The sequence below is a fragment of the Myodes glareolus genome, chromosome 11, assembly GCF_982192425.1.
Source record: "Myodes glareolus chromosome 11, mMyoGla1.1, whole genome shotgun sequence".
Lineage (NCBI taxonomy): Eukaryota > Metazoa > Chordata > Mammalia > Rodentia > Cricetidae > Myodes > Myodes glareolus.
Window position 1 is genome coordinate 49,707,585 of NC_142036.1, and position 26,449 is coordinate 49,734,033.

Here is a 26,449-nt window from a genome sequence, read left to right on the forward strand (position 1 = left end):
GCCTTCACGCTTGCACACACATGTGCGTGCTTGCATGTCTGAGCATGGACACACACACACACACACACACACACACAACTGTCTATGAACATCCATTAAAGCTGTAACTTTCTGAGTCATAAAACAGTATCCCTCTCTGGAAAGATCTAAAACCAGACCAAGGTTCACTCACTGACACTTGGCTTACCCCTCTGTGCCAAACACAAAGTGCATGATCCCACTGTGCGACACCACTATTCCTATATGTATTATATGCTTCTAGAGGCTCCCACAGGGGGGCTCTTGCCTATCCTCTGCAACCTAGCCAAGGCAACCCATTTCAGCCATTTGCAGGGGATTCTGCGCCCAGCCCATGGCTTCCTCTGCCAGCACAACAAGCTGACATTCTAAGGTGACCTCAAAGATCTTTACTTCCTAGTCTCAAAAAGAGGGGGGTGGAGGCTGGCAAGAGGGTTCACGCAGGTAAAGGCCTTTGCGAAAGAATCCTGACAACTTGAGCTCAGTACCCAGATCCCACACACAGTGGAAGGAAAGCACTGACTCCTAAAAGCTGCCTCTGACCTCCACATACGCTGTCTCTGTCTCTGTCTCTCACACACATAGCAAATAACTTAAAATTTTATATATATATATATAATTAAAATATTAGCATGTTAATGAGGTGAATGGCATCTAAGGAATAAGAGCCAGGGTCACCCTCTGGCCTCCACTGCACAGCACCCAAGTGCCACATACACCTGCACACACAAGTGCTCCCCCACACACGCGCACAAAGGAAAACGAGTAAGAATAGAAAAATGTGCTTTTTAAGATTTTTCTAAAATCCTTTAATGAGCAGTCATTAAAAGAACAACTTGAGCCAAGGAGTCTTGAGCATTCTAATCAGCTATTTTATGACAACAAATACTAATCCAATATAAAGTGTTAAGTCAAAGTAGTTTACTTCAAATATAGGGACCTGAATAAAGAACTGGAACACCCTGGATTATTTAGGGAAGGTGTTTTGTGACGATAGGGTTGTCATGACCAAATCCAGCGTGTCCTCAATCATTGCATTATTCCTCTCTATTATGGAGGAATTTCTTCCACTCTGTTTCCCATTTTCTTCTGATTCAAGGGGGAGGAGAGTATGAGGGTTGAACAGATGTCGAGGCTCCCCCAAGATGCCAACTCTGTAAAGAGAATTACTGCCGTAGTTAATAGACTGTGATTCCCAGTTGTGTTTGACACTGTGATTCCCAGCTCTGTGATAACCACACACACACTAAAGCTAAGACATACATTTATTTAAAAAACCAGACCTGTTTCCGTGCCACCATTGTGGTCTTACGATACTAGCCTGAAACTGAATCTTCGCAAGGTTCTGCCCTGGCTGTACCCACATCTCCCCAAGATGAATACTTAGAATAGACCTTCAGCTCGGAGAAGCCTGGCCCTCACTCTTCAGGCTACAACTATTGAGAGTCTAGCACAGCTTCTGTGATTTTTTTTTCAGGCCCAGATGGGCCTCAGTGGAGCAGCTCTGGTCGGGGAGTCAGGGGTTGGCAGGGGAACAGAAGCTTTCTCAGGAACTGAGCCCCTGGCCCTCCCAGCCCCACCAGGAGGCACTGCCCATGACTCTGCAGTGATCTTCCTTGGGCCACTTACACGGGAATGATTACAGACTCCAGACTTGCTGTGTCCTTCTGCATTCGGGGTTGCAGTTTGATGCCTGCCATATACTTTTTTTCAACGATATTTTGAGCTTTTTCTCTGAGAGATGGCAGCAGTGTAGACAAGACCGGGGAGCGCATGTCCACAGCCTTTTTAATCGCCGGGCGTTTTGCCATCATTTTCCTGTAAGAGGGAGGGAGACAGTCACATTAGTTACATTGTCCTGCTTCTTACAAACGTCCTTGAGCAGTGGAAAGGTCCGATGGTCACAGCTGAGTCGGATGTCGTAGGCAGGTTCGTAGCCCAGCTACTTAGAATTACAAGTTTGGGGCCAGTCTGAGCTACACAGAGAGACTTCTCTTAAAAACGAAACAGAGAAAATACGCGAGAGGTCATACCGAAACTGTACCAACGTCATGCGCTTCTTCTCTCCTCCTGATTCTTCATCCTCGCGTTTCCTTCGGGGAATGTTGAACATATTGGTACGAAAAAGCCTCCCTACTTCTTCCTCAATCTCTGTCAGGTACTGGCGTCGGAAGACAATCCAAGCTATGCAGGTACAGAAAGTATAAAAGGACTGGAAGAGAAAACAGCGGAATCACAAAACCCGGAAATGCTATGAAAATCTCCCACAGTCCCCGTAGTATCATTAGGTAGACACAAACCCAGATGACCCAACAGCTTGACATCCCTGGAAGCTGTGTGGATTTACCTGTGTACTCACACTTATGGGTGCAAAGGCAGGCCAAAATTCTAGGGCACAACAAACAATATGTTGTCATCCTTTTTTTAAAAATATTTATTTATTTGTTTATTATGTATACAGTATTCTGTCTGCAGGCCAGAAGAGGACACCAGGCTTCATGCCAGATGGTTGTGAGCCACCATGTGGTTGCTGGGAATTGAACTCAGGACCTTTGGAAGAGCAGGCAAATGCTCTTAACCGCTGAGCCATCTCTCCAGCCCTGTCATCCTTTTTAAAAAGGATGTCTGTTAAAAAAAAAGACATGCCTGCCAAATGGCTACTAGTCATTGTTGTGTGTTATTGTTTTCATAGGAAACGAAAAGTCCCCAAAGCAAGGGGCTTACCTCAAAGAATTTCCAATCTTTTTGTGTGTCTGAGACTTTATCCCTAAAATATAACAAATCACAGCTGTAGGTGATAAGTTCATCCCACACAAAACGTAGGATTATAACTGGTGGCTCTATTAGAATTTGAACCTGGAAAGTCCTGAGGCCATAGGTTTGGTTATTAGGAGGTAGTGGGGCCCAGTCGGAGGAAGTAGGTCACTGGGAATGTGCCCTGCCAGGCGGCCCTGTCTCTGGGTTCTTACTCTCTGTCCACTTCCTAGCTGCCAGGATATAGCAGTTTTTTTTTTTTCTATCATGCCCTCCGGCCACGACGCTCTTCCTCACCACAGACCTAGAACATACTAAGATCTTCACATTGGTTATTATATTTCATCCTCCTACTGTACCCGTGAGGGAGGCAGCGCTGTGATTTCTACATTACACTGAGGAAGCTGATGTTGAGATTCAAGTTCAGTTCTCTCTCTGTATTTCCATGGTGCTACCCAGGCACCTCCCAGCTTTCCACTGATGGCCGCCCCCACCCCACATACTCCTCATACTGTTTTCTTTGCACTTATATTTGGCACCACCTCGTCTGCTATACACTGGATAGAGCGTATGTGTAAAGAATAGTAAAGAATAGTGGGTTGAATGATTTCCCACACACAACAGCACACCTCCAGCTGCTACTGAAACTGTATACCAAAAAAAAAAAAAAAATCAAAGAAAGCACACAGGAAATGTACGCATCCAGGACACCTGGATCGACAGAGCTTCCTCAGAAGACAAGGGATATCTTATACTCCGTTCTTTTCCTGTGCTCAAGATGTGGCTCATGGGCCACTGTGAAACTAATTACTCAGGCACTTCAGTGTCCACAACCAAAGCTCCCCATCCTGTAAGTCCAAACTTTCCTGTGTTGCGAGCCCCGTTTAAGTTTTAGGTGCTGTATGTAGCCACTGTCATCCCGAGATCAAAACAAAACAAAACAAAAACCCCCACCAGTTTCTCACAGACAGTGCTGTCTCGATGGTGGTCCTCACACTGCTAAGAGAAGCAGACACTGATCTCCCCTGCAACACTGGCCATCACTAGGCCTCCTCCTGAGACAGCCAAGCAGCCCAGGTCATCAGGCTGAGCAGGACTCCACAAAGAGGACAAGTGATGTTGTCCCAAGAAAGAGCAGAGTCTATAAAATGCCGGCCGAGATGCCGGAATACCTTCAGTACTTACTTGGCTCTCTCAACAGAGTTATCACTGGTATTTGGGGCAGATTCTCACCGGAGCCCGATTAGAGGGAACAGTTTCTCAAGGGTACCAGGTACTAGGGATGTGCCGACCTAGGGCAGCAGAAGCGCATGCGTACTTTCCACAGTTCATGTGATGCTTATCCGCCATGCCCACGCCCAGCACGAGGATGCAGTACTTCTGTGCCAGGTACTTCTGGGCATCTTCTAACTTGCTCATAACCAGCTCTATCTCTTTTTTCTCTACCAGGCCTCTGGGGGCAGAGAAAGAGACAAGGTGGATTAATTCTGGTGTAAGTCTATGTTAATGAGTAAGAAATCAGAATTAGAGGCTATTTCAGAAGAAATAGTTAATCAACAAACTTCGCTCACCAATTTGACTTCCTTGAGTTTTGGCATTGGGAAACTCCTTAAAATCTCTCTCTTTTGAAAAAGACAGATTCGCTTTTATTTTATTTGCATGTTTTGCCCGCATGTATGTTACGTGCACTGTGTAGGTGCCTGGTGCCCACACAAGCAGAAGAGGGCGCTAGAACAGGAGTTACGGATGGTTGGGAGTCACCATGTGGGGGCTGGATCTGAACTCTGGACCTCTGGAAAAGCAGCCAGTGCTCTTAACATCCAAGCCATCTCTCCAGCCCCTCAAAGTCTCTTAGTCACTGGAGTTAGCATCTCAAGCTTAGGGTCAATGTCACTGTACAGATCCCTTATACTTGATGTTCTTTATAATCTCCAACTATATTTCCAGCACATCCTAATCTCTATAGAACACCCCAGTAACAAGTTATCGGCCCTGGTTGCTGTGTGGCTGCCTGCTCTCGTCCCTGCTGTTGCTAAAACACTTGTGGAGATCCTGCCACCGTGGTTTTCCCCGAGGCCCTGGTGTTGCTGTTAAGTTCAGGCATTCTGTGTCTGAATGCAAGCTGCTCCCTGTTCTGAGCTCAGCTCTGTTTGGTAGGGAACCATTCCCTGGCCACCACTCAGTGGATTTTGGCATAGAGTGTGAGAACGTCACTTCCCTATAAAAACACAGCCCAGTTCTGATTGAATTGCAAAGGAACTTTGCAAAAGCCACTTGTTCTTCGGTTACAGCTGGTCTGAAGTCTGATTTTAAGTGTTTGCGGTACAGCATGGCAGAAAAAAGTGCTGTTGACAATACTGCCAATGGTCACTGGAAGGTGAGAGAAATGCGCTCTCAATAGTGATGGATCTGAAGTGAATCTGGGTGGAGGTGACGCACGCCTTGAATCCCAGCACTCAGAAGGCAGAGGCAGGCGAATTACTGAGAGTTCAAGATCAGCCTGGTCTACAGAGGGAGATCTAGGCTACACAGAGAAACCCTATCTAGAAAAACAAAAAAACAAAGAACAAAACAAACCAAAAACCTAAATGAAGACCTGCTGTGAGTGGAGAGGGGCAAGTTTAAGACCCTTTGAAAAGCAAGAAGTGAGTTCGAGGCCAGTCTGGTCTATAGAGGAAGTTCCAGGACAGCCAGGACTGGTAGAGAATTAAGATCCCAGATGGTGTACAGTCCAAACACATCCTCTAAATGCAGGCTGCAGGCTACATACCAGTGCCGCCTGCCGGTCCCCTTCAGACAGCCCTCACCTTCCTTTGCCGGAGGTGCCACTAGCTAATCCTTTCCTTTTGCTATAAAAACCCAGCCAAACAGTCGTCAAGGGATGCTCTCCAACATCTGGACAGTGGCTCTCAGGTTTCATTCAATTATAAAGGAGAACTATCCTGAGTACTTGCTCCAGATACAGAGTCCCGATGTGACTCCATCTCCAGATTCTGGAGAGAGTCCAGGAAAATTAACATAATCATTCCCATTGAATATGAGGCTGGGGACTCACTTAGGGATGTACATAAGGACCCTGCGTGTTGGACTTTCAAAACGGCTCAGCAGAAACGGGTGCTTGCCATGAAACCTGATGACGTTAGTTCAATTCCTGGGATCTACGTGGTGGGAGAACAGATTCCGGCAAATTGTCCTCTAACCTTTATACACACACACACACACACACACACACACACACACACACACACAATAAATAAATAAATAAAATGTAATTTTAAAAAAATTAACAAAAATTAAAAAGAAGCTATGGCTGGAGGGATGACTCAGCAGTTAAGAGCACACTGCTCTGCCCAAGGACCTAAGTTTAGTTCCCCGCAGCCACATGGCCCCTGACCTATAACTCCAGACAACCCGACTCCTCTGCTCTCCCAGAATGCCTGCTCTCACATGCGCATACTGACATGCAGACACGCACAGCTACACACAGTTAAAACCAATACATGGTTTTAAAGCCCTGTTGAAGTGGAAAGAGGAGGGTAAGCTATGTAACCAAAGCTTAAGAAAAATAATCTCCGTACAAACTTCTAGGCGGTGCTGGTCCACCCGTACCAATGCTCTGTGCCTGAGTCCTTCCTCTCGACATTTTGGTGTTTTCACTTCTGCGACATTGCCTCAGGGGTTTGTGGGGGGAGGGGAGGGGGGACTGAGTATCACGTAATCCAGGCTGGACTTGAGCTCACTGTGGAGCTGAGAATGTGAACCTCTGGTCTTTCTGCCTCTACCTCCCAAGCACCACACCAGGTTTAATCAAACCCAGGGCTTTGTGTATGTTAGGCAAGTGTTCTACTAAGTTTTATCCCCAACACTTAAGCAGTTTGCACACAGAGTTAGTGGTTCATCTGAATTGACAGTCTTCCTCCCACCCCCCACTCCCCGAGACAGGGTTTCTCTGTAGCTTTGGAGCCTGTCCTGGAGCTCTGTTGAATTTGATCCGACTGGGCTCAGATTCACAGAGATCTGGCTGTCTCTGCCTCCTGAGTACTGGGATAGAAGGCGTGCGCCACTGCACCACCATCACCGGCACAACCAACAGCCTTCAAAGTCTTCATTTGCCACCAAATGGCAAATGAAGGGATAGGGACGTGGCTCACATGCAGGACCTTGGATTTAATTCCTAACATCACCAAAAATTAAAACTGCAGCTGACAATTTAATTGAGAGTGATATATTACATATATTGTTGCTATCATAAAATTGGCTGAGTCCTATGGAAAAAAAACATTTGAAAAGAATTTAAAGAGACATGGTAGTGATTATAAGTTTCAGTCCCATAAGATCTCTCTTGGAAATTCTTTTTAAAAAACATTATTCAAAATCAGATAGAGAAATTCTAAGAATGAAGATATTCAATTCTGAGCAGAGTATTGTAGCATTTGTCCATAATCTGAGCACTTGGGAAGTTGAGGCAGGAGGATCAGGAATTCAAGATCAACCTCAGATACATTATGATTTCAAGGTCATCCCGGGCTAAATAAGACTGTCTCAAAAAAAAAAAACTTTAAAAAATTCAATGCAAAATTATGTATTATTGTTGTTGTCATTATTATTTATTGAGACAGGGTATCTAACTATGTAGCGCTGGTTGGCCCGGAACATACTATGTAGATGAAGCTGGCCTCAAACTCATTGAGATCCACTGGCCAATGTCTCCCAAGTGCTGGGATCAAAGGCATGCACCACCATGCCCAGTCTACAATTATTATTGATCAATCAAAGAAACAGGGACTTTTCAAAATAAATAAACAAAAGGGATGAAAGGAATATCACTCATACAGCCAGTTGGGATTCAAGGGATTGACACTGATGAACTTTGTGCGGCTGGAATCAAATATCTTCCTCTATGCATACACCCCAACACAATCTATATTTAACTCTGTTATAAAGAAGTAAACCAAACTGACTACTGGACACATAAAAAATGAAAGATGACCATGATTTTTAGAACCCACAATTTAAGATTTGGGTTGGTGTGTTTTCCTATACCACTGTGTTCTAAATAGTTTCAGTACACGGAAAAACTTACCAGGAGACCTTTCTTCTCTGTTACTTACAAGCTAATATATAAAACAAATGTCCCTGCTGGATTAGTAATAGGCCTCAGAATTAGAAGAAATCAGAAGAACATAACAAGCCAAAGAGCCACAAAAGCCTCCTGAGTTCAGTTTGGGAATGGGAGCCTCCTTGAGCCTTGAAAGCCGCGGTTGGCTTTGGTTTTTGACGCTGCCATGGAAACGCTTCACGCTCTGGCTGCCCTGCTGTGAAATGCCACCCTGAAATAACACTCCGGTACGTATCATGGTGGCGTTACAGGCACAGCAGTGTCTGAAGGATTTATCTGGTTCCTTACAAAACTGCTACTCAGGGACATCGATCAGTTCACAAAATGTTTCTCCAACTGCTTTCAAATACGAAAGTTTTATATTTAAAAACATTCTGTAGCAACAAATTAATGGCTCTACACAGAATTCCTAACAGCTAAATCATTGAGCTGGTTCCACACGTCCGGGGTGGAGGGTGGCGGACACGGCCTGGGCACTTGGAAAGTTCCACAAATTGTGAAAGGTCGCCAAGGCTGAGAGGCTTTGTGTTCTGAACTCCAAGCTCCCAGATTTTGGCTCTGGTATTTATCTCTAGGCTGCCACTGCCTAACAGCGTAGTCAAGTTTTCTACAGACAGGTTAAGAAACTGCGTCGATTTTTCTTTGATGGAGAATGTTGTATTTTCAGCCAAATCTACTTTTTAAAACACCTTGCCTTTTGTTATTAGATGCTTACAAACCTTTTAGCAAGAATTTTGTAAGCATAAAAGCCATGAGGATAGCTGGATGGTGGTGATCCACACTTTTATCCCAGTGTTCAGGAGGCAGAGGCAGAGGCAGGTGGATCTCTGTGAGTTTGAAGCCAGCCTGGTCTGCAGAGTGAGTTCCAGGACAGCTAGGATGGTTACACAGAGAACCCTGTCTCTAAAAACAAAAACAAAAAACATGAGAAGAGAGAGGTGGGGCTGGAGGACAGAGCTCTGCATGGCCAGTGCTGACGTTACGAGCTATAACCAACTTCGAGTGGTTCATCTGAACTGAGGTACTACAAACATAAGAGACACCAGATTCTGAAGACTATAGGAAAAGCAAAAGCAATCCCAACAATAACATCTCAAGGAGCTGGGCAGATGGTTCAGTAGGTAACATGGTTGCTGTTCAGACCTAAGGCTCCAAGTTTAGATCCCTAGCACCCAAGTGAAGACTTGGCATGGTGGCAGGCACTGGTGACCTCCACTCTGAGGAGAAATGAGATAGGCAAATTCCCAGATGCTCTGGCTGAAAAACAACAAGTTCCAAATAGTTGAGAAGCCCTGTCTCAAAACACGAGGTAGAAAGTGATGAAGGGAGATACTGACTAGACCTTAGGCTCCCACATGCACACACATGCATATAACATACACACGCATGTATAACACACACATGCATATAACATATAAGCACACACAAAGTATACAAATTTCTTATATTTTTATGGTTTATTTAACTTTATTTTATGTGCATTGGTGTGAAGATGTCAGATCCCCTGCAACTGGAGCTTCAGACAGTTGTGAGCTGCCATGTGGGTGCTGGGAATTGAACCTGGGTCCTCGGGAAGAGCAGCCAGTGTTCTTAACCACTGAACCATCTTTCCAGCCCCCCCAAGAATACACATTTTTAAGTGAAAGAATTATTTTAAAGTACTCACATCCTAGTATTGAGTACATACTATCATTGTAATTTTTTATTTGTTCGTTTTGTTTTGTTTTTGTTTTTCAGAACAGAGTTTCTCTGTGTAATACCTTTAGTGGTCCTGGCACCAGCTCTGTGACCTCATCTCACAGAGATCTGCCTGCTTCTGCCTCCTGAGTGCTGGGATTAAAGGCATGCACCACCACTGCCCGGATATTATTATAATATTTTTAAGTCACTACGTTAGATAAAATAATGATTTAAATTCATGTCACCTTTCACATGTATATTTAATTTTTAAAATATATCTTATTTATTTCTTTATTTTATTTCATGTGCATTGATGTTTTGCCTGAATGTATGTCTGTGGGAGCGGGTCAGATCCCCTGGAGCTGGAGTTATAGACAAATATGAGCTGATTGTTATACTGATGCTGGAAACTGAACTTGAGTTCTCTGGGAAAGAAGCCAGTGCTCCTAACTGCACTTTTTGTTTGCTTGGTTGGTTGATTGGTTGGTTGTTTTTGGATTTGTTTGTTTATTTGTTTGTTTTGAGATAGAACTTCTCTGTGTAATAGCTCTGACTGTCCTGGAACTTGCTTACATAGACCAGGTTGGCCTTGAACTCACATAGACCCACCCGCCTCTGTCTCCTGAGTGTGTGTGTGGGGGGGGGAAGGGGGAATGGGGAGGGAGTTGTTAAAGGCGTGTGGCCACTACCACTCTGCAAAAAATTTAAATTACAAATACGGCTTTCAGTATGTCTCATCATAGAGCAGTGCCGATCTGTGCTTGTTGGAAATGTTTCATTATGAGAAGTCCTGTGTGAATTCTCAGTGAGCTTTAAAACAGAGCAGATCCTCCCATGAAAAAAAATGTTTTCCTAGATCAGGAAGATTTAAGAGATGCCATCGCCCTGCAACCTAGGTAACACTGCCAACAATAAGAACTCTCCGGCATATTCTAAAGTCTTACTCACACCATGTAGCTTTGGGGTTTCTTTTCCATTGAGAGTTTCTCCAAGTAATAAGACAGATAGTACAAAAGCGCCATAAGGAAGCTGTCAAGGTTCTTATTTCTACAGGGAAATTAAGATAAAAGAAGAAAAGAAATCAACACTCCTGATTGTAAACATTAAGTTTCTTGTGAAAAACAATGGGAACACGGTGTAAGAATAAATAGAAATACATGGATCCAAACCTATCACACAATAAACTTACTATCTAAAATTCTCCCCATTGTGATGAAGATGTAAAAAGCATCTGAAAAACACTTATTTCTGGGAAATCTGATGTTAAACTACTAATGTATTATTAATTAATAACTTTTTCACTTCACAAGTATTTGCTCCGTACGTAATATATTTGCATTGTTTGTAAAATATACAAGCTGGGCGGGGTGGTTCACAGTGGGCCCCTCCCCCTGCATTCAGGAGGATTGCAAGCTCCAAGCCAGCCCGGGCTGCTAAACATAACTGACAGAGAACGCTTCTCCACAGCATAGTCCTATCTCAAAACACAAGCAAAAGCACAGAAATACACTAAGCCAACGTTCTCTTCTCCCGTTCTTTTGCAAATGTCTTGCTCCAGAAGGGGCCGCTTGTGAATACCTGCCGTCCATATCAATTTGCTCTTATCCCTTGCTCTAGGATTTTGGAGCCCCTGTGACGTGGGACCCTGACCTCAGGTATCTCTCCTACACTCTCTAGTCTAGTCTGTGAGAGGATGGCTTGCAGAGGCGCCATGTGCTCTTCCGGTAAGAATCAGACCTGTTCGCACTTATTAGGCCTGTTTCACTTATTTCCGCTTGGGAGAGGAAGGGGAGAGATGTATGTTGTCCCAGCTTTACCTCATAAACGTTGTAAAAGAACAGATCCGCTGCATTTCAGTGTCTTGGAGGGAAAGCAATGCAACAACTGCAGAGAGAAGAAGGCAGTTAGTTAAACAGAGGCCGAGAGCGGCGGAGGCTGGAAGCTACTGCGTCAAGTCAAGCGGGAGGAAGAAAGCAGCTCACACTTGACGTCATCCAGCGTGATGTTGCCCTGCTGATATCGTTTCTCCAGGGCTTTCGCTGACTTTTCGTCCCTTGAGGCAAACCTTTTATCTGACAACCTGTTTGGAAATAGAATAATCTCAGCTGGTGATTTTGCTGCTGTTGTTTTTAAGATGTGTTTTTGTTTTATTTGTATGGGGTGTTTTGCCTGCTGGGATGTCTGTCTGTGCACCACATTTGTACGGTGTGCAAGGAGGCCCGAAGAGGATGATGGACCTCCCAAGTAGAATTACAGTCACTTGTGAGCCACCCTGTTGGTTCTGAGAGTCAAATCTGTGTCAGATCTTAGAGGAGGAGCGGCCAGTGCTCTCAACCTCTAAGTCGCTGCTCTATCCTTCCAAGAGTATTTGAAAAGATTTAGCTGTATCTAGTATATCCAGGGATGCACGAGGAATTTGCTTGAAAAGTAATGAAAGCTGGAGTGTCATGCGTGGATTCCATTTAATGCAGTATTATTTCACAATGCACTTTTTAAAAAAAATATTTATTTATTATGTATACAATATTCTGTCTGTGTGTATGCCTGAAGGCCAGAAGGGGGCACCAGACCTCATTGCAGATGGTTGTGAGCCACCATGTGGTTGCTGGGAATTGAACTCAGGACCTTTGGAAGAGCAGGCAATGCTCTTACCCTCTGAGCCATCTCTCCAGCCCCCACAATGCACTTTTGAACATTGTTTTACTATAGGTGTAGAAGCATACATACTGATAGAAAGTATAAATTCAAATAGATCATTTTTGTTGTTGTTGTTGTTTTGTTCATTTGTTTGTTTTTCCTTCAAGATAGGTTTCTCTGTGTAGCTCTGGCTGTTCTGGAACTCACTTGGTGAACCAGGCTGCCCTTCAAGGTCTCCCTACCTCTACCTCCTGAGTGCTAGGATTGAAGGCATATGCCACTACTGATCAGCTTTCAAATCACTTAAATGACTTAATGGACTGAGGATGTGGTTCAGTGATAGGATGTTTGCTAGAGTGTGTGAGGCTTTTATCCCCAGCACTATGGATGGATGGATGGATGGATGAATGGATATGAATGAAATCTTATGTTGCTAGTATTTTCAGATTAATAAAAGTTGTAACAAGCTTGAAATGTACTAGCAGACACATTTTCAGAGGAATAAACATTTAGTGGCTGTTTGGAACTCCTGCTGTAGTTGAGATACTGCCTGTGTTTCCCTTGATGGATATTGGCACGGCAACCTAGGAAAAGAGGACTGGTATCTCTCTGTGTTTGTAAAGACAAGCCAGTCTGTGGAGAGACGGCGTGGGTGAGATGGAGCCACCTTTCTGAAGCCGGACCGTCCATCTCAGCGAAGTGAACCGCCTTCCCTTTCTTGCCTCTCTCCTTGAGCTCTACTGCAGGCGTGAAACTGCAACGAGAAGGGCTTGATTAGGGACTCGACCTTCTCCCAGGATCCTGTGGCGCCACAGCCCACGCAGTCTGAAGATTGGCATATATTAGCAGTGCTCAACTCAGGATGTATGTCCACACAGACCCCCGATCAAGAGGAGGATCAGCTTCTCTGACGCACAGGCAGCTTTAGAAAGTCACCACGCACAAAGCATTGCTGTCTGAACGTACTGTGACAAAGAGGAAGCACGTAAGTGTGGAAGGCTTTCTGAGTTTATTGGGTACCTGTGGCAGGCCAGGTACTTCTAAGCACCATCTCGTTCTCACTACAACGTTATGAGAAAAGCATTATTGCCATCGTTTTCCCACCTGAGAAGAAGTGAAGCTAAGAGATTACATAGCAACTGGTAAAGCCAGAGCAGGTGCCATGTCCTCTAGACACTGGGCAGTTCTGTCTCCCAAGCAGCCATCTCGGGGTCACTGCTCTGGAAGGTTTCAGCATTTGAATGTATGTGGTGTGTGTGTGTGTGTGTGTGTGTGTGTGTGTGTGAGAGAGAGAGAGAGAGAGAGAGAGAGAGAGAGAGAGAGAGAGAGAGAGAGATCACATGAGAAGAGGGACAAAGAGATCCAGGGCAGAGTCCTGAAGGGAAACCACAATTTGAATAGAAGGCCAAGGACGTGCAGAGCTAAGCAGTCTCAGTGAGGTGTGGTCCTGTCCTCTAGTGCCCTCATTGGCTGGGCTTCAGTCTGCCAAGGTAAGGTAGTCTTAGAACTCAATAAAACCTCTTCCCTAGTGACAAGTTCCCCTAACCACATAATACGGGAGTTCTAAGAGATTAGTAAATCTAACAAACAACAGACCATGGTAAACAAATACATAGTGAGGCCCTACTGGATGCTAGGAACTCCCATGACCCCAAGGTCATGACAGAAAGAAGATGGTATTTGAGTAGAGCCAACATGTAGACTCATGGGAACACAATGTCAAATACAACAGTTTGGTAGTTTACTGTAGGTTACAACTTACTTTTCTCACCCAATCAGAAGCTTCACCTCCACCCAAAGTTATATATCTGACTATTAAACTTGGGCACGTAGCAGCACTTCCTCCCAAGTCATTCTCTAAAAATGGAGACCATCTTTCTTTTATTTTTAAAAGATTTTCTTATCTATTATGTATACAATATTCTGTCTGTGTGTATGTCTGCAGGCCAGAAGAGGGTACCAGACCTCATCAGAGATGGTCGTGAGCCACAGTGTGGTTGCTGGGAATTGAACTCAGGACCTTTGGAAGAGCAGGCAATGCTCTTAACCACTGAGCCATCTCTCCAGCCTTTAGGAGCTAACGTTTTATTACAACATGACTATTGCCAGGAAGTTGGCAAACCTAGAAGAAAGTACCAAGCTAACTTTATCACTGCCATAGTGAAGATTTTCTCAAAAAAATTCTTGTGGGATTTGAAAACGAAGTAATGGGAGTTTATAAAATTGGTCATCTGGACAGTGGTGGCACACTCCTTTAATCCCAGCACTGGGGAGGCAAAGGAAGGAGGATCTCTGTGAGTTCAAGGCCAGCCTGGTCTACAGAGCAGCCTGGCTGCTCTTCCAGAGGACCCAGGTTCACTTTCTAGCACCCACATGGTGGCTCACAACCATCTGCAAGTAGTTACCGGGGATCCGATGCCCGCTTCTGGCCTCTGTGGGCAACAGGCACATATGCAGGGCACAGACATACATTTAGGTAAAAATAACTTTTTTAAAGGGTTGTCTTTAAATAATAGGCTTAAAGGTCATGCTTTCTTTTGAGAACCATGTGGGGAAGTTTACTGAAAACTCTTAATGTGCACACTAACAGAAAGATGAATTGATCAATTGTAATGTGTGAGCCTTATTTGAATTCTAATTGAAGCAAAATAAAATGTATGAGACACGAGGAGTCTGCTGAATGATAACTGAATATTTGACATTAAGGCTTTATTTTGGCATGTAAATAGTAACTTAGTAGGTTTTCTATGAAAATGCTTATAGTTTTGAAGCACATACTGAAATATTTATAGATCAAATTAAGTGACACTTGGGGTTGGCTTTAAAAGCCTGAGGGTACAGTAGAAGGCATATAGGGTTACCATGTTCGTCTTCATGGTAGCTCTCAACCGTCCCGGTCCCCAGCTATCCGCCAGTGTGCAGATTCTACACAGCCTGAGGACTGGGAGTGGGGGTCACTCGTTAGACTGGCATCACTTACACTGCACGTATCAGTGCTAAGGATACAGTCTGATGAAGTTTTAACATGTCCATACCCAAGAAACAGCATGTCAGCCGTTGCCAGCATCTCCAGAAGCTCCTGCACCCCCCCTCACCTGTCACTGGTTAGTCTCTCCTATAAGGCAAGCCTCTATTTTGGATTTTAGCATCATAACTTTTGTGTTCTAAAATAATAACCCAATTCTTTAAAAAATTATTCTGAATTTACATGTTTGTAAATGGACTTTCTTGGCCTTATTATATCACATAATCTACCTTCATCTTTCAATATTTTTTACTTCTATTTGTGCGTGTGTGTGTGTGTGGGCACACACATGACATGGCACATGTGTGAGGTCGGAGGACAACTTTTGGGAATCACTTCTCCCTTCCATCTTGTTTTTTTGTTGTTCGCATTTTGAGACGGGGTTACCAGATTTGATCACTACACCAGAACTCCTTCCTACTTCTTTCTCCTCAGAGCTGGGTTTACTGACATCTACCACTCTACCCAGTTGTATACTGGAGAATGAACCCAAGGATTTGCGTACATGAGGCGAGCACTCTACCAACTGAACCACGTCTCAGGGTCCACAACCTACACTTGAAGCCATAGCAATCAGTATTCTCCAAAGTCGTGGCAGTTCAATCCAGCCATATATTCAGAACAATTTGGTAGCAAGCTGATAAAAACTTGGACTCATCTGGCCTCCATGGGCACCTCACACACATACATGTAATTCAAAGTAAAACTTAAGCCAGGCGGTGGTAGTACACAACTTTAACCCCAGCACTCAGAAGGCAGAGGCAGGTAGATCTCTGAGTTTGAGGCCAACCTAGTCTACACAACAAGTTCCAGAAAAGTCAAGGCTACACACAGAGAAACCCTGTCTTGAAAAAGAAAAAAAAGAAAGAAAAGAAAGGTAAAGCTTAAAGCATTTAGTTTACCTATTTATTTTTTTAAATATTTATTTACTTATTATGTATACAATATTCTGTCTGTGTGTATGTCTGCCTGCCAGAAGAGTGCACCAGACCTTATTACAGATGGTTGTGAGCCACCATGTGGTTGCCAGGAATTGAACTCAGGACCTTTGGAAGAGCAGGCAATGCTCTTAACCACTGAGCCATCTCTCCAGCCCCCAAACCTTTAGTTTATTAACATATCTCATGAATATGAAAAAAATAAACCTTACTTTAAACTTATTAGTAATCCTAACTATTAAACTTTGACTTTTAAACTTACTAGTCATTTTAACTGAAATATTATGTGATTAACACTAAAACATAGTTTGAAAAGTACGGCCAATTAACCTCTTGTACAGAAATTCAGTACATGGAAAGCACGGTCAAACTAGTCTTCAGTATTGGGGCTGGCATTTTAGAGTTTGCCTATATCCTCTTGTGCTGTAACTATTTGGCCTCCTGCACTAGCCTGTCAAACCCCCAAGCGTTCTCAACACCACTGAGCCCTCACTCACTGAGGGTGATGCTGCAGGAGCTACTGGTCGGGATCTTTGTGACATCTCAGTAGAGACAACCAAGCAGGAGTGAAATGACTGCTTTGGACACAGCAAGCTACGCGGAGATGCTGAAATAAATGTATCCTATAGAAAGTAAATGCTTGCTGGGATGTAGCCTAGTGGGAGATGCTTGCTGACATGTGCAAAGCCCTGGGCTCAAGCTCCAGTACTGTGTAAGAAAAATAAAATAGAAACGTTGATTTTCACTCTAACGTGGTATTTGAATTATCTGGCAATACCTCTAATGCCTTTATAGTTCTATAATTTTAAGTACAAACTACATGTTTTAGCCAACTCTTTTCTTGACCTCCAGCCTCATCTGCCCACCATCAAAACATGTGTTCATGGGAACCTGTCATAGCAACCATAAACATGCACTGTTTTCCTCCATGTGTGGGGGAATGGCAATGCTAGCCACCCAGCTGCCTGGAGAGCAACCTAGCTGCTAACTCCTCCTCCTCCCTTCACATTTGGGTATTACAGCCTGTCAATTCTATCCACACAACCTGCTTGATGTCTTCCACTCCTTTACATTTGGGTATTACAGCCCATCAATTCTATCCACACAGTTGGTTTGATGTCTTCCACCCAGCTCTGCATGTATCAGCATAGTTAGTCCTGACTCTGACTCTCCCCACTTCTGCCACCGTCTACCACCCCTCCCCGGCACTGCCCCTTCATTTGGTCCTCAGTAAACAGCTGGTTAACTGGACATGCTCCATAAACATTTGTTAAATACTTATTTTGTTGGTTGGGCGGTGGTGGCGCATACCTTTAATCCCAGAGGCTGAGGCAGACAGATTTCTGTGAGTTCCAAGACAGCCAGGGCTACACACACCAAAAGAAAAAGAAAAGAAAGAAAAAGAAGACAAAGTCATTAAAGGTTATTCAGTAAAATCATTTTCAGATAGTGGGATTTAATTTTAGTTTTTAGATTTCTCTGTATGACTTATTATCGCCCCCCCAGCATATGTAATTGACATAAAAATTCCTTAAATTTTTTTTGTTAAACTTTACCTTCTAAATTCCAGAGTTTTGGTTTCATCTTTCCAGTACCACATTCCTAATCGTAATCCACATTGCTGTAAAATGAAATGATTGCATCAAATATAACTGAAATTCACTTTACAATCCACATGTTCCCATAAACCTTCACTATTTTCTGCTAGTCCCTTGTTTGTAAATTCTACAGAATTAATGTCATTATGTAATTGAAGATGAACTTGAGTTTCTTTTCTTTTTTTTTCCCCCAGACATGATTTTTCGGTGTAACAGCTCTGGCTGTCCAGGAACTCGATGTGTAGACCAGGCAGTCTTCGAACTTACAGAACTACCTGTCTTTGCTAGGATTAATGGCCCGAACCTCCACGACCAGGTGAACCTTGAGCTTCTGATCCCTGTCTCTACCTCTACACTGGGATTACAGACATGTGCTATAATACCTGTTTTATGTGATGCTGGGACATTTGTATCCAAAACAGAGGTGGGTGTACACTAGGGAAGCTCTCAACCAACTAAATCCAGCCTTTGTTTTATTTTGTGTGTATGGGTGTTTTGCTTATGCGTTTATGTGCATACCACCTGTGTGTGATGCTGGAAGAGGTCATGAGAGGGCATCAGATCTCCTGGAGTTGCCAAGGTCATGAGCCGATTTGTCGGTGCTGGGGATTGAACCTGGTTCTTTTGGAAAAGCAGCCAGTGCTGAGTCATCCCTTCATTATTTTGTGTTTTGACTTAATTTCGTCCTTTTCGTTTCAATAAGGAAAGGGAGCAAGGATGAAGGAAGGAAAGAGAGTGAGGATGAAAAAAATGAAAGTAGGGGAACAGGGATGGGGAAGATAGGAAGGGGAAACGGGAAAGCAATTTAGCTCAAGGCTAGTCACAGCTATTCAGAGGACGCCATACAGCAACCTTTAATTTATACCTTTAAGTTAAATTCCCATTTAAAAAAAAAAAAGGCAACCAGGCTGCGGTTGTGGTGCACACCTTTAATCCTAGTACTTGGGATGCACAGGCAGGAGGATCTCTGAATTCGAGGCCAACCTGGTCTACAGCGTGAGTTCCAGGACAGCTAGGGCTACACAGAGAAATTGTCGTGGGGCGGGGGTGACGGGGAGAAAACGGGGGTGGGGGGGAGAATAGGCTCTAAAGTTGTCCCTGACCTACAAGGACAGACTTTCACACAGTAGTTGGGGACAAACAACCAGTCTTTTCCCTCCCTGAGTCCAGAGCAGGCCTGCTTCTCCTGCAGTAGGACTACCTATCTCACAACGTAATAGAGAGGAGTGGGCTTTCATCATTCTCTACACATCTGCGTGGGCGGCCAGACAGAATTCAATTCCGACAACACACCTCTCTGTTTCTGTATCTGGAAGCAAATATGCCCCACTATTCTTGAGAACCGTGGGCACAAGACGAAGGCGACGATCCGCCTGTGGACGAGCCCGAGCGCAGAGCACAGGACCAAGAAAAGCGCCGCTCCGGCCTCCCCATTGAATCCCGCTGGGCTCCCACGGTGCCTACTACACCGGCTGACGGTGTAACAGGTCCCGGTCAGCACTGCCTTCCTGTCACCGGCCCCAAGAAAGTGCGACCAGGCTGCACTTACGTCCAGTCGGGTGGAGGATTGCCCGTCGAACTGCCTCCTCTTAGAGTAAAACTCTGGCACGGAGAGCATGGTCTCACCCTGAGCATCACACCACGGTCGCCTGCGGTCGCCTGGGATACGGACACGCCGCGGCCCGGCTGGCACCCGAGGGGCGGGGCTTCCGCCGGACGGAGGACCTCGGAAGCTCTCCCACCATCCCCCTCCCCCCTCCCCCCATCCCTCCCCCCCCCCACCCCGCTCGGGTCCTGCCAGGACTTGACGCTTACTGCGGTGCCCCCATGAAATTATCGCCCCATGCTCTAATTGGATTAACTGGGTACAGTCCTATAGTAAAAACCTGTTCCAAACTGCCATGGCTAGCACAGTGAAATTGAAACACTGTTGGACCTGGGTTGATTTGGAGAGTTTAGTGGAAGAGACTACGGTTACGGAAATAAAACAGTCTGAATAGTTTCTTTAACTAGTGAAACCTGGTTTTAACGTACTTCTGAAAATATCCAAGTCAAAAGTTAGAGAAATTTTTGAGTAACGTCGCCGCATGTGCCTGCGTGTGTGTGTGTGTGTGTGTGTGTGTGTGTGTGTGTGTGTAAGTTAGGGTTATGCCTGCTGTGATGAAACGCCACGACCAAAGCAAATTGGGGAGAAAAGGGTTTATTCATCTTACACTTCCACATCACGATTAATTAGAGAAAAGTCAAGATAGGAACTCTAGCACGTCTGGAACCTGGAGGCAGAAACTGATGCTGAGGCCATGGGGGTGTGGGGGGGGGCGGGGGGGGCTGCTTACTGGCTTGTGCCTCATGGCTTGCTCACTCTGCTTTCTTATAGAACCCAGGGCCACCAGCCCAGGGATGGCCCCACTCACAATGGATTGAGTCCTCCTCCATCAAATCCTAATTAAGAAAATGCTCTGCAGGCTTGCCTACAGCCCAATCTTACGGAGGCATTTTCTCAACTGAGTCTCTTCTCTGATGACTCCAGCTTGTGTCACGTTCACATAAAACTAACCAGGACAAGCCAGGCAGTGGTGGCACACACACCCAGCACTCAGACGGCAGAGGCGGGTGGATCTCAGTGAGTTCGAGGCTAACCTGGTAACCTGGTCTACAAGGCAAGTTCCTGGACAACCTGAGCAGTCTCTGTTACAGACAGAGACCCAGTCTTGAAAAGAACCAAAGCAACGAAAACTAAAACCTAGCCAGTACGGTGTGTAAAGCACTAGCCTTAAAGAGTACTCAAAATCAATGTTGCTCACAACCAAAGCAGGAACTTGTTCAGTGTTGGTGGATATTCAAGTGAGCTTGTGTTCTCTTCAGGCCACGAACCTTGTTCCTTCTCTTCACAGTTGAACTGATAGTCAGACTTGGGTTATTTTCCTCTCTGATATGAGCAACGCTGGATGGAGAGGCTGGCAATTGGAAATGCCTGATGAGTCTGCTTCTGTATTCCCAGAGCTGAACGGGTAGGAGCTGCTCAGTAAACAGCCGAGAATACCTGCCCATAAACTTTACAGTTACAGCAGCTTGCCTGTCGCTGCCTGCCTGCCCTGGCTTCCCAGGCTCCCAGTCATTGGGTATGGCGGTCTAAAACTGCAATTAATAAATCCCTGCCCTGTTCACTGGAGTCAGTTCTACCTGTTGCTCAAGCTGATTTCACTGCATGGAGACCCACCTGTACAACCCCAGCAATAGTTTGAGGTGAAGGGCCAAGTGGGCTTAGTTACTGAAAGGGAAAGAGAATATAATATCCCAGATGCCAAGCATTATTTAACAACTGCTATCTACAACTTGGAATGGAGGGAACAAGGAGAAGATGAGATAAAGCGCCAGAAAAAACCAAGACCAAGGAACCTAGTTATTTCATAACCACGGGAGAAGGTAAGAATAACCCTTTTCAGATAGCCCACTAAATGATTTAAGTGCTACGAGAACACCAAGGTTTTTGTAGACCTCACCCTCTCTAACTAAACTAAGGTAAAAGGACGTTTCTGAGAAATTGAAACGTTATTTAAAATTAACATGCACAGCCTGGCATGGTAGTGCATGCCTGTAATCCCGGCACTCTGGAAGTGAGGTGGAGGCCAGCCTGGAACCCACATGGTGGAAGCGAGAGCTGACCCCTGAAAGTCACCCCCATTATCCATATGTATAGGGAAGCACGGACCTACACAAACACACACACGATATGAAAGGAGCAAACTTTTTAAAGTTCATACTGTTATAAAATAGAAATATATAGTTACCTTCTAAGTATTTAATACTCCTAAGTATCCTACGAGAGAAAGAGTTGTTTGTGCCTAATCAAGAGAAACTCCTAGCTGGGTGGGGCGACACGTGCCTTTAATCCCAGCACTCAGCCAGTCAGGTCTGCAGGTCAACTGAGCGAGTTTCAGGACAGGTTTCAAAGTTATGAGAAACCCTATCTCAGAAGGAAAAAAAAAAGACAGAAACTTCTTAAAAATCTTATTGAAACTAAGGAGCAGGGTTTGCTGAGATGGGTAAGAGGTTAAGGCCACTCTTACAGAGGACCTGGGTTTGGCTCCCAGCACTAACATGATGGCTTACGCTTATAATCCTGTCTCTAGTTTCTATAGAGTTTCTAGAGTTTCTAGATCAAACTTCCTCTTCTGGCTTCCAAGAGCAGCAGTTACACATATGATGTACATAAAAACATGTATATACAACACTCATAATACATATTTTTAATTCAAAAAAGCAATTAAGAACATGTAACACAAAGCAAAATTTCTGGTTTCAGAATTTTAGACCTGGCACTAACACATGCTTGTGCTGGGCATAGTGGCGCACGCCTTTAGTCCCAGCCCTAAGGAGGCAGAAGCAGGCAGATCTCTGTGAATTCCAGGTTAACCTGGTCTACATCATGAGTTCCAGGACAGTCAGGGCTATGTAGAGACACTGACTCAAAAAAACCTTTATATGCTTATTTAGTGAAAAGGTCATAAAGATATATTTGAGATGTTGTAATTCTGCTCATGGAAAAAAAAAAACACTTGAGATGATCATGACGATGCGTGTCTGTGATTCCACCATTGGAGATACTGGGACAGGAAGACTGGGAGTTCAAAGTCTGCCTGGGCTACATATCAAGCTAGACCTAAGAACAAAATGTTTGTGATGCCAAATATTGAATAAACATTTTTATTTGCCTAACCTCCAGTTTACAACCAAGTTTCTCTGCGGTGACAGTGGTAAAGCAGAGTGTCCATGGTATCTTGATTGGTTCTGAAGAAAAAGATATTTTAAAATTGACTACTGTCCCACTAAACCAGAAATGTGTATGTTCTAGAAATATTTACATTCGGCAGAGGCAGGGAGATCTCTCTTGTGAGTTTGAGGACAACCTGGTCTATACAGTGAGTTCCAGAATGGTCAAGGCTACACAGAGAAACCCTGTCTCAAAAAGAAAACAAAATAAAACAGAGAACAAAACTGGATTCTTTCAATGAGCTGTAATTTTCACTCAGGAATGAAACTTTGTATAAGATTTCTGGTGGAGAACATTAATTCATGCCTATTTATGCATTAAGCATACAGAAGCAACTGAACATTCCTATACTTCATTTTAAAGATTTGTTTTTATTATTTCAATTGTGTGTGTGTGTGTGTGTGTGTGTGTGTGTGTGTGTGTGTTATATGCACATGAATACAAGGGTCCTTTGAGGTCAGAGGTGTCAGATGTCAGATACCCTGGAGCTGAGGTTACAAGCCCTTGTAACCCGCAGATGTGGGTGCTGGGACTCAGGTCCTCAGGGAGGGCAGTAGGTGCTCTTAACTACCGAGCCATCTCCCCAGCCACTTCTTTTGCTTTGTATTTGTTTTTTGAGACAGAATTTCTGTGTGTAGCCCTAGCTGTCTTAGAACTCTGTAGACCAGGCTGGCCTCGAACCCACAGAGATCCAGCTGCCTCTGCCGTCCAAGTGCTGGGATTAAAGGCGTGTGCCACCAGTGCCCGGCCACCCCTCTTACTCTTCTTTCTTAATACTATCATACATATTCCCATATTCTCTTGACATGTGGTTATGAGTTTAAATCTTTACTCACATTTGTTTATGTGTCTGTGTGTGTACCAAGGACAATTTATGGGAGTTTGTTCTTTCCCATGATGCAGGGCCTGAGGATAGAACTCAGGCGCTCAAGGTTGGTTTGTTTTTAAGTTCCATTATCCAAATGCAAGAGGAATATGCTTTGCAACATAACTTTTACAACCTACAATTTTAAGTGGGAATGTCTTATGTGCCTGTCCACGCAGCTTCATAAAAGATCTTTTCTTTTCCTCCAGATACTCAGATTGTACTCCTGCTTAAGATGTAAGGTTGAAAGCTATGGGGCTGAGGGTGTAGCTGGGTCGGTAGAGTGCTTGCCTAGCATGCACAGAGTGACGGCTCAGTGGGTAAAGGTGCTGACTGAGGAGCCTGAGTCCCATCCCTAGGACTCCTGTGGAGGGAGGAACTCTCTCAAGTTGTCGTCTGCCCACCACATGTGCACCATGGCAGGAATGCAAACACACATGCACATAACACAACTGTCATTTTGAAAAAAAGATGGAGGCTGGAGAGATGGCTCAGGTTAAAAGCACTTGTTGCTCTGGCAGAGGATCCAGGTTCAATGCCCAGGACCAAGGTGGCAGCTCACATCTGTCTCTAACTGCAGCTCCAGATCTGGTGCTCGCTACTAGCCTCGGTGGGTACCAGACACACACGGTGTAGATATACATGCAAACAAAATACCTAAATAAAAATTTTTGGTGGCACACACCTTTAATACCAGCGCTTGGGAGGCAGAGGCAGGCAGGTCGGCAGATCTCTGTGAGTTCAAGGCCAGCCTGGGCTATAGAGTTAGTTCCAACACAGAGAAATTCTGTCTTGAAAAACCAAAACCAAAAATTAAAAGATCAGTAATTCTCAAAAATCTCTTTTCCTTAAGCCTCTGTTGTATATTGAATGTGTGACATATCAAAAATTCTATTAAGTTTTATATAAGCAATATCTCCTAAGGTATTGGTTTTAATGCCTTTCCATTACACATATAAAACTCTATAAGAAATTTAAAGTGAGATTGTTTCTCAATGTCATATATCTCGGTACTGTAAACATTATATCTTATTTCACCTCAAAACAGGGATAAAGTAATCAGATGCAATGTGTGCCTATTTTAATAAATTGTCTATCTTTAGCCTTAGCTTTCTAGTTGTAAATATATCACATTTATTTTAGACAGTCGGCTACTACTTGGACGTTGCAATGATGCTAATTATTCCTTGAACTGTAACTTAACCCTCCTAAGAGCAGGCATTGTTTCCACTGTTATTTGACCAGGGCTAGTCTAACATGTTGTCAGGAGTTCCCAGGTATTCTTGAGTTACCAGTTTCAATTACCTCTTGGAAACACTAAATGGCTACTTTTAGTGGCATTATCTTAGTAATATTTGAATCTAGATAAATTTGAGAAGATGGAATTAAAAATTTAAAAGTCTACAAAAAAAGGCTAGTCTACTTTACAAAATAACAATAAGGGAGGTATACTGGGGTTAGTGTTATAGCAAGTGACTGGAGATCAGACCACAGTAGCATTGGTGGTTGAGACTTTAGGAATCTCTTCTAAAGTGAGGCCTGAAATCAACATACCAACTTGCATTTGTAGAATGGCTTTATTATTTGAAATTAAAGCAGGAATGTTTTCATCAGAGGTCTGGAGATACCGAGTGCTCTGCTAGCATGAACAAGGTGCTGAGTTCAGTATCACCTTCTGGTACCCCACTCCCTAGGACAGGAAAACAAACGAACAAAACCCCTAAATTCATAAAGGACTAATGAAAGAGCTATATACCGAATATTGTCCTTGTAAAACTCATGTAAAAAATCACTTTAGAGCCTTTAATCTCAGCACCTGGAAGGCAGAGGTGGGTTGCTCTCTGTGAGACCAGCCTTGTTTACATATGAGTTCCTGGACACCCAGGACTGCCTGGGAGGGGAGAGTCACTTTAACACAGGTGTGGTACACAACTGTTCCAGCATTTGGGGTCAGGATTTCAAGGTCATCCTCAGTTACACACTGAGCTTCAGGTTAACCTGGGCTACTTAAGACACTATTTCAAAAACAACAACATTCTAAAACTATTAGTATCAAAGTACTCTATCAAAAATGTATGTGATGGCCTATGTAGCCTTGCTTCACCACATCTTTCAATGCTCATAGTTGGAAACTTTCACTAGTGTTACACTGGCATAAATTTATCTGCCTTCACATTATGAAGTATGGAGTAGTCTTTGAAAATTTTCCAAGTATTTTGAAACAATTTCACAATTGCCCATTTATCCTCCTGCCCCCACCTAATTGAGGCTTGCTAAAAGATCTAGCTAAACACAAGGGCCAACTATAATGTGAAAGTTATTCCCAACACCCAATAGCCTTAGATTAACTTGCTTCCTAATTTTTAAATTAATGTATACTATTATTCCAAAAATAAATCTCTATGAAGAATCCACTATTAAATTGAAAATTTAGCTTCTAAAATGCACTAGTTTTTTAAAAATAACACGAAGTGAATTTTTATCATGCTAGATATTAAAATGCCTATGTGCTGTTGAAACTACGCATTTTCAAACCAACTACTAAATTTCTTCCAAGTTCCCCTTAAAGGAACTTTTAAACATAACTCCATTAAAAACTAAAAACTAAGTGGCTCAGCTGGTAGAGGTACTTGCTACCAACCTGAAAACCTGAGTTCAATCGTGGGCACACACATGATGGGGAGAACCAGTCATACAGTGTGCACCCCCAAGTCGATGGGACTAAAAAAATTAACTATAGTAGTGGTTTGAGACAGGCTATTTTAAGAGCTCTAAGATCTTCAAATCAGAAAAGGAACCACTTCCCAAATAATTACAGCCGCCAAACAGGTTCTTACAGAATTTGCCCTAAGTTTGGCAGTTGGGCTGTTTCACAGAAGCGGGAACAAGCGTGACCAGGCTTGGCCTCAGCATCAGACCCTTTCACACTTGCCTGCTGGCTCTCATTTCAGGAACCTGCATGTCAGAGTGCATCTTTCTATACTCCCTGTGGCTATTATGAAAAGATGCTGTCATTTTGGTTACTTAGAGAACATCTGTGT

At 43.9% G+C, this 26,449-nt stretch overlaps 1 protein-coding gene across 2 annotated transcripts; it reads right to left on the reverse strand.

The window, feature by feature from the left end:
- Positions 1 to 800: 800 nt before the first annotated feature.
- Positions 801 to 19,452, reverse strand: Ppp1r36 (protein phosphatase 1 regulatory subunit 36). 2 transcript variants are annotated; one of them, XM_087911742.1, is made up of 11 exons: positions 19,319 to 19,452; positions 17,728 to 17,792; positions 12,876 to 12,962; positions 11,554 to 11,651; positions 11,389 to 11,455; positions 10,520 to 10,618; positions 4,091 to 4,225; positions 2,743 to 2,785; positions 2,052 to 2,230; positions 1,648 to 1,836; positions 801 to 1,172 (listed from the first exon to the last, which is right to left on the reverse strand). In XM_087911742.1, exons 1-11 carry the CDS (start codon positions 19,385 to 19,387, stop codon positions 986 to 988), a joined length of 1,218 nt encoding a protein of 405 aa, XP_087767868.1. In that variant the 5' UTR covers positions 19,388 to 19,452; the 3' UTR covers positions 801 to 985. The 2 variants fall into 2 exon arrangements, with proteins under 2 accessions (XP_087767868.1, XP_085553635.1); XM_085697509.2 differs by lacking the exons at positions 17,728 to 17,792; positions 19,319 to 19,452 and adding an exon at positions 17,483 to 17,516.
- Between the last annotated feature and the right edge of the window lie 6,997 nt (positions 19,453 to 26,449).

Bases quoted from the DNA above. Each gene is read 5' to 3' on its own strand.
- Ppp1r36 (XM_087911742.1), bottom strand. From the start codon at position 19,387: ATGCTCTCCGTGCCAGAGTTTTACTCTAAGAGGAGGCAGTTCGACGGG. The intron at 12,963-17,727 runs GTAAAGTTTAAC...TTCTCGTTGCAG, and splicing joins AAAACTCTGGAATTTAGAAG to TTTCACGCCTGCAGTAGAGC. The intron at 1,837-2,051 runs GTATGACCTCTC...TCCCTCTTACAG, and splicing joins ATGACGTTGGTACAGTTTCG to GAAAATGATGGCAAAACGCC.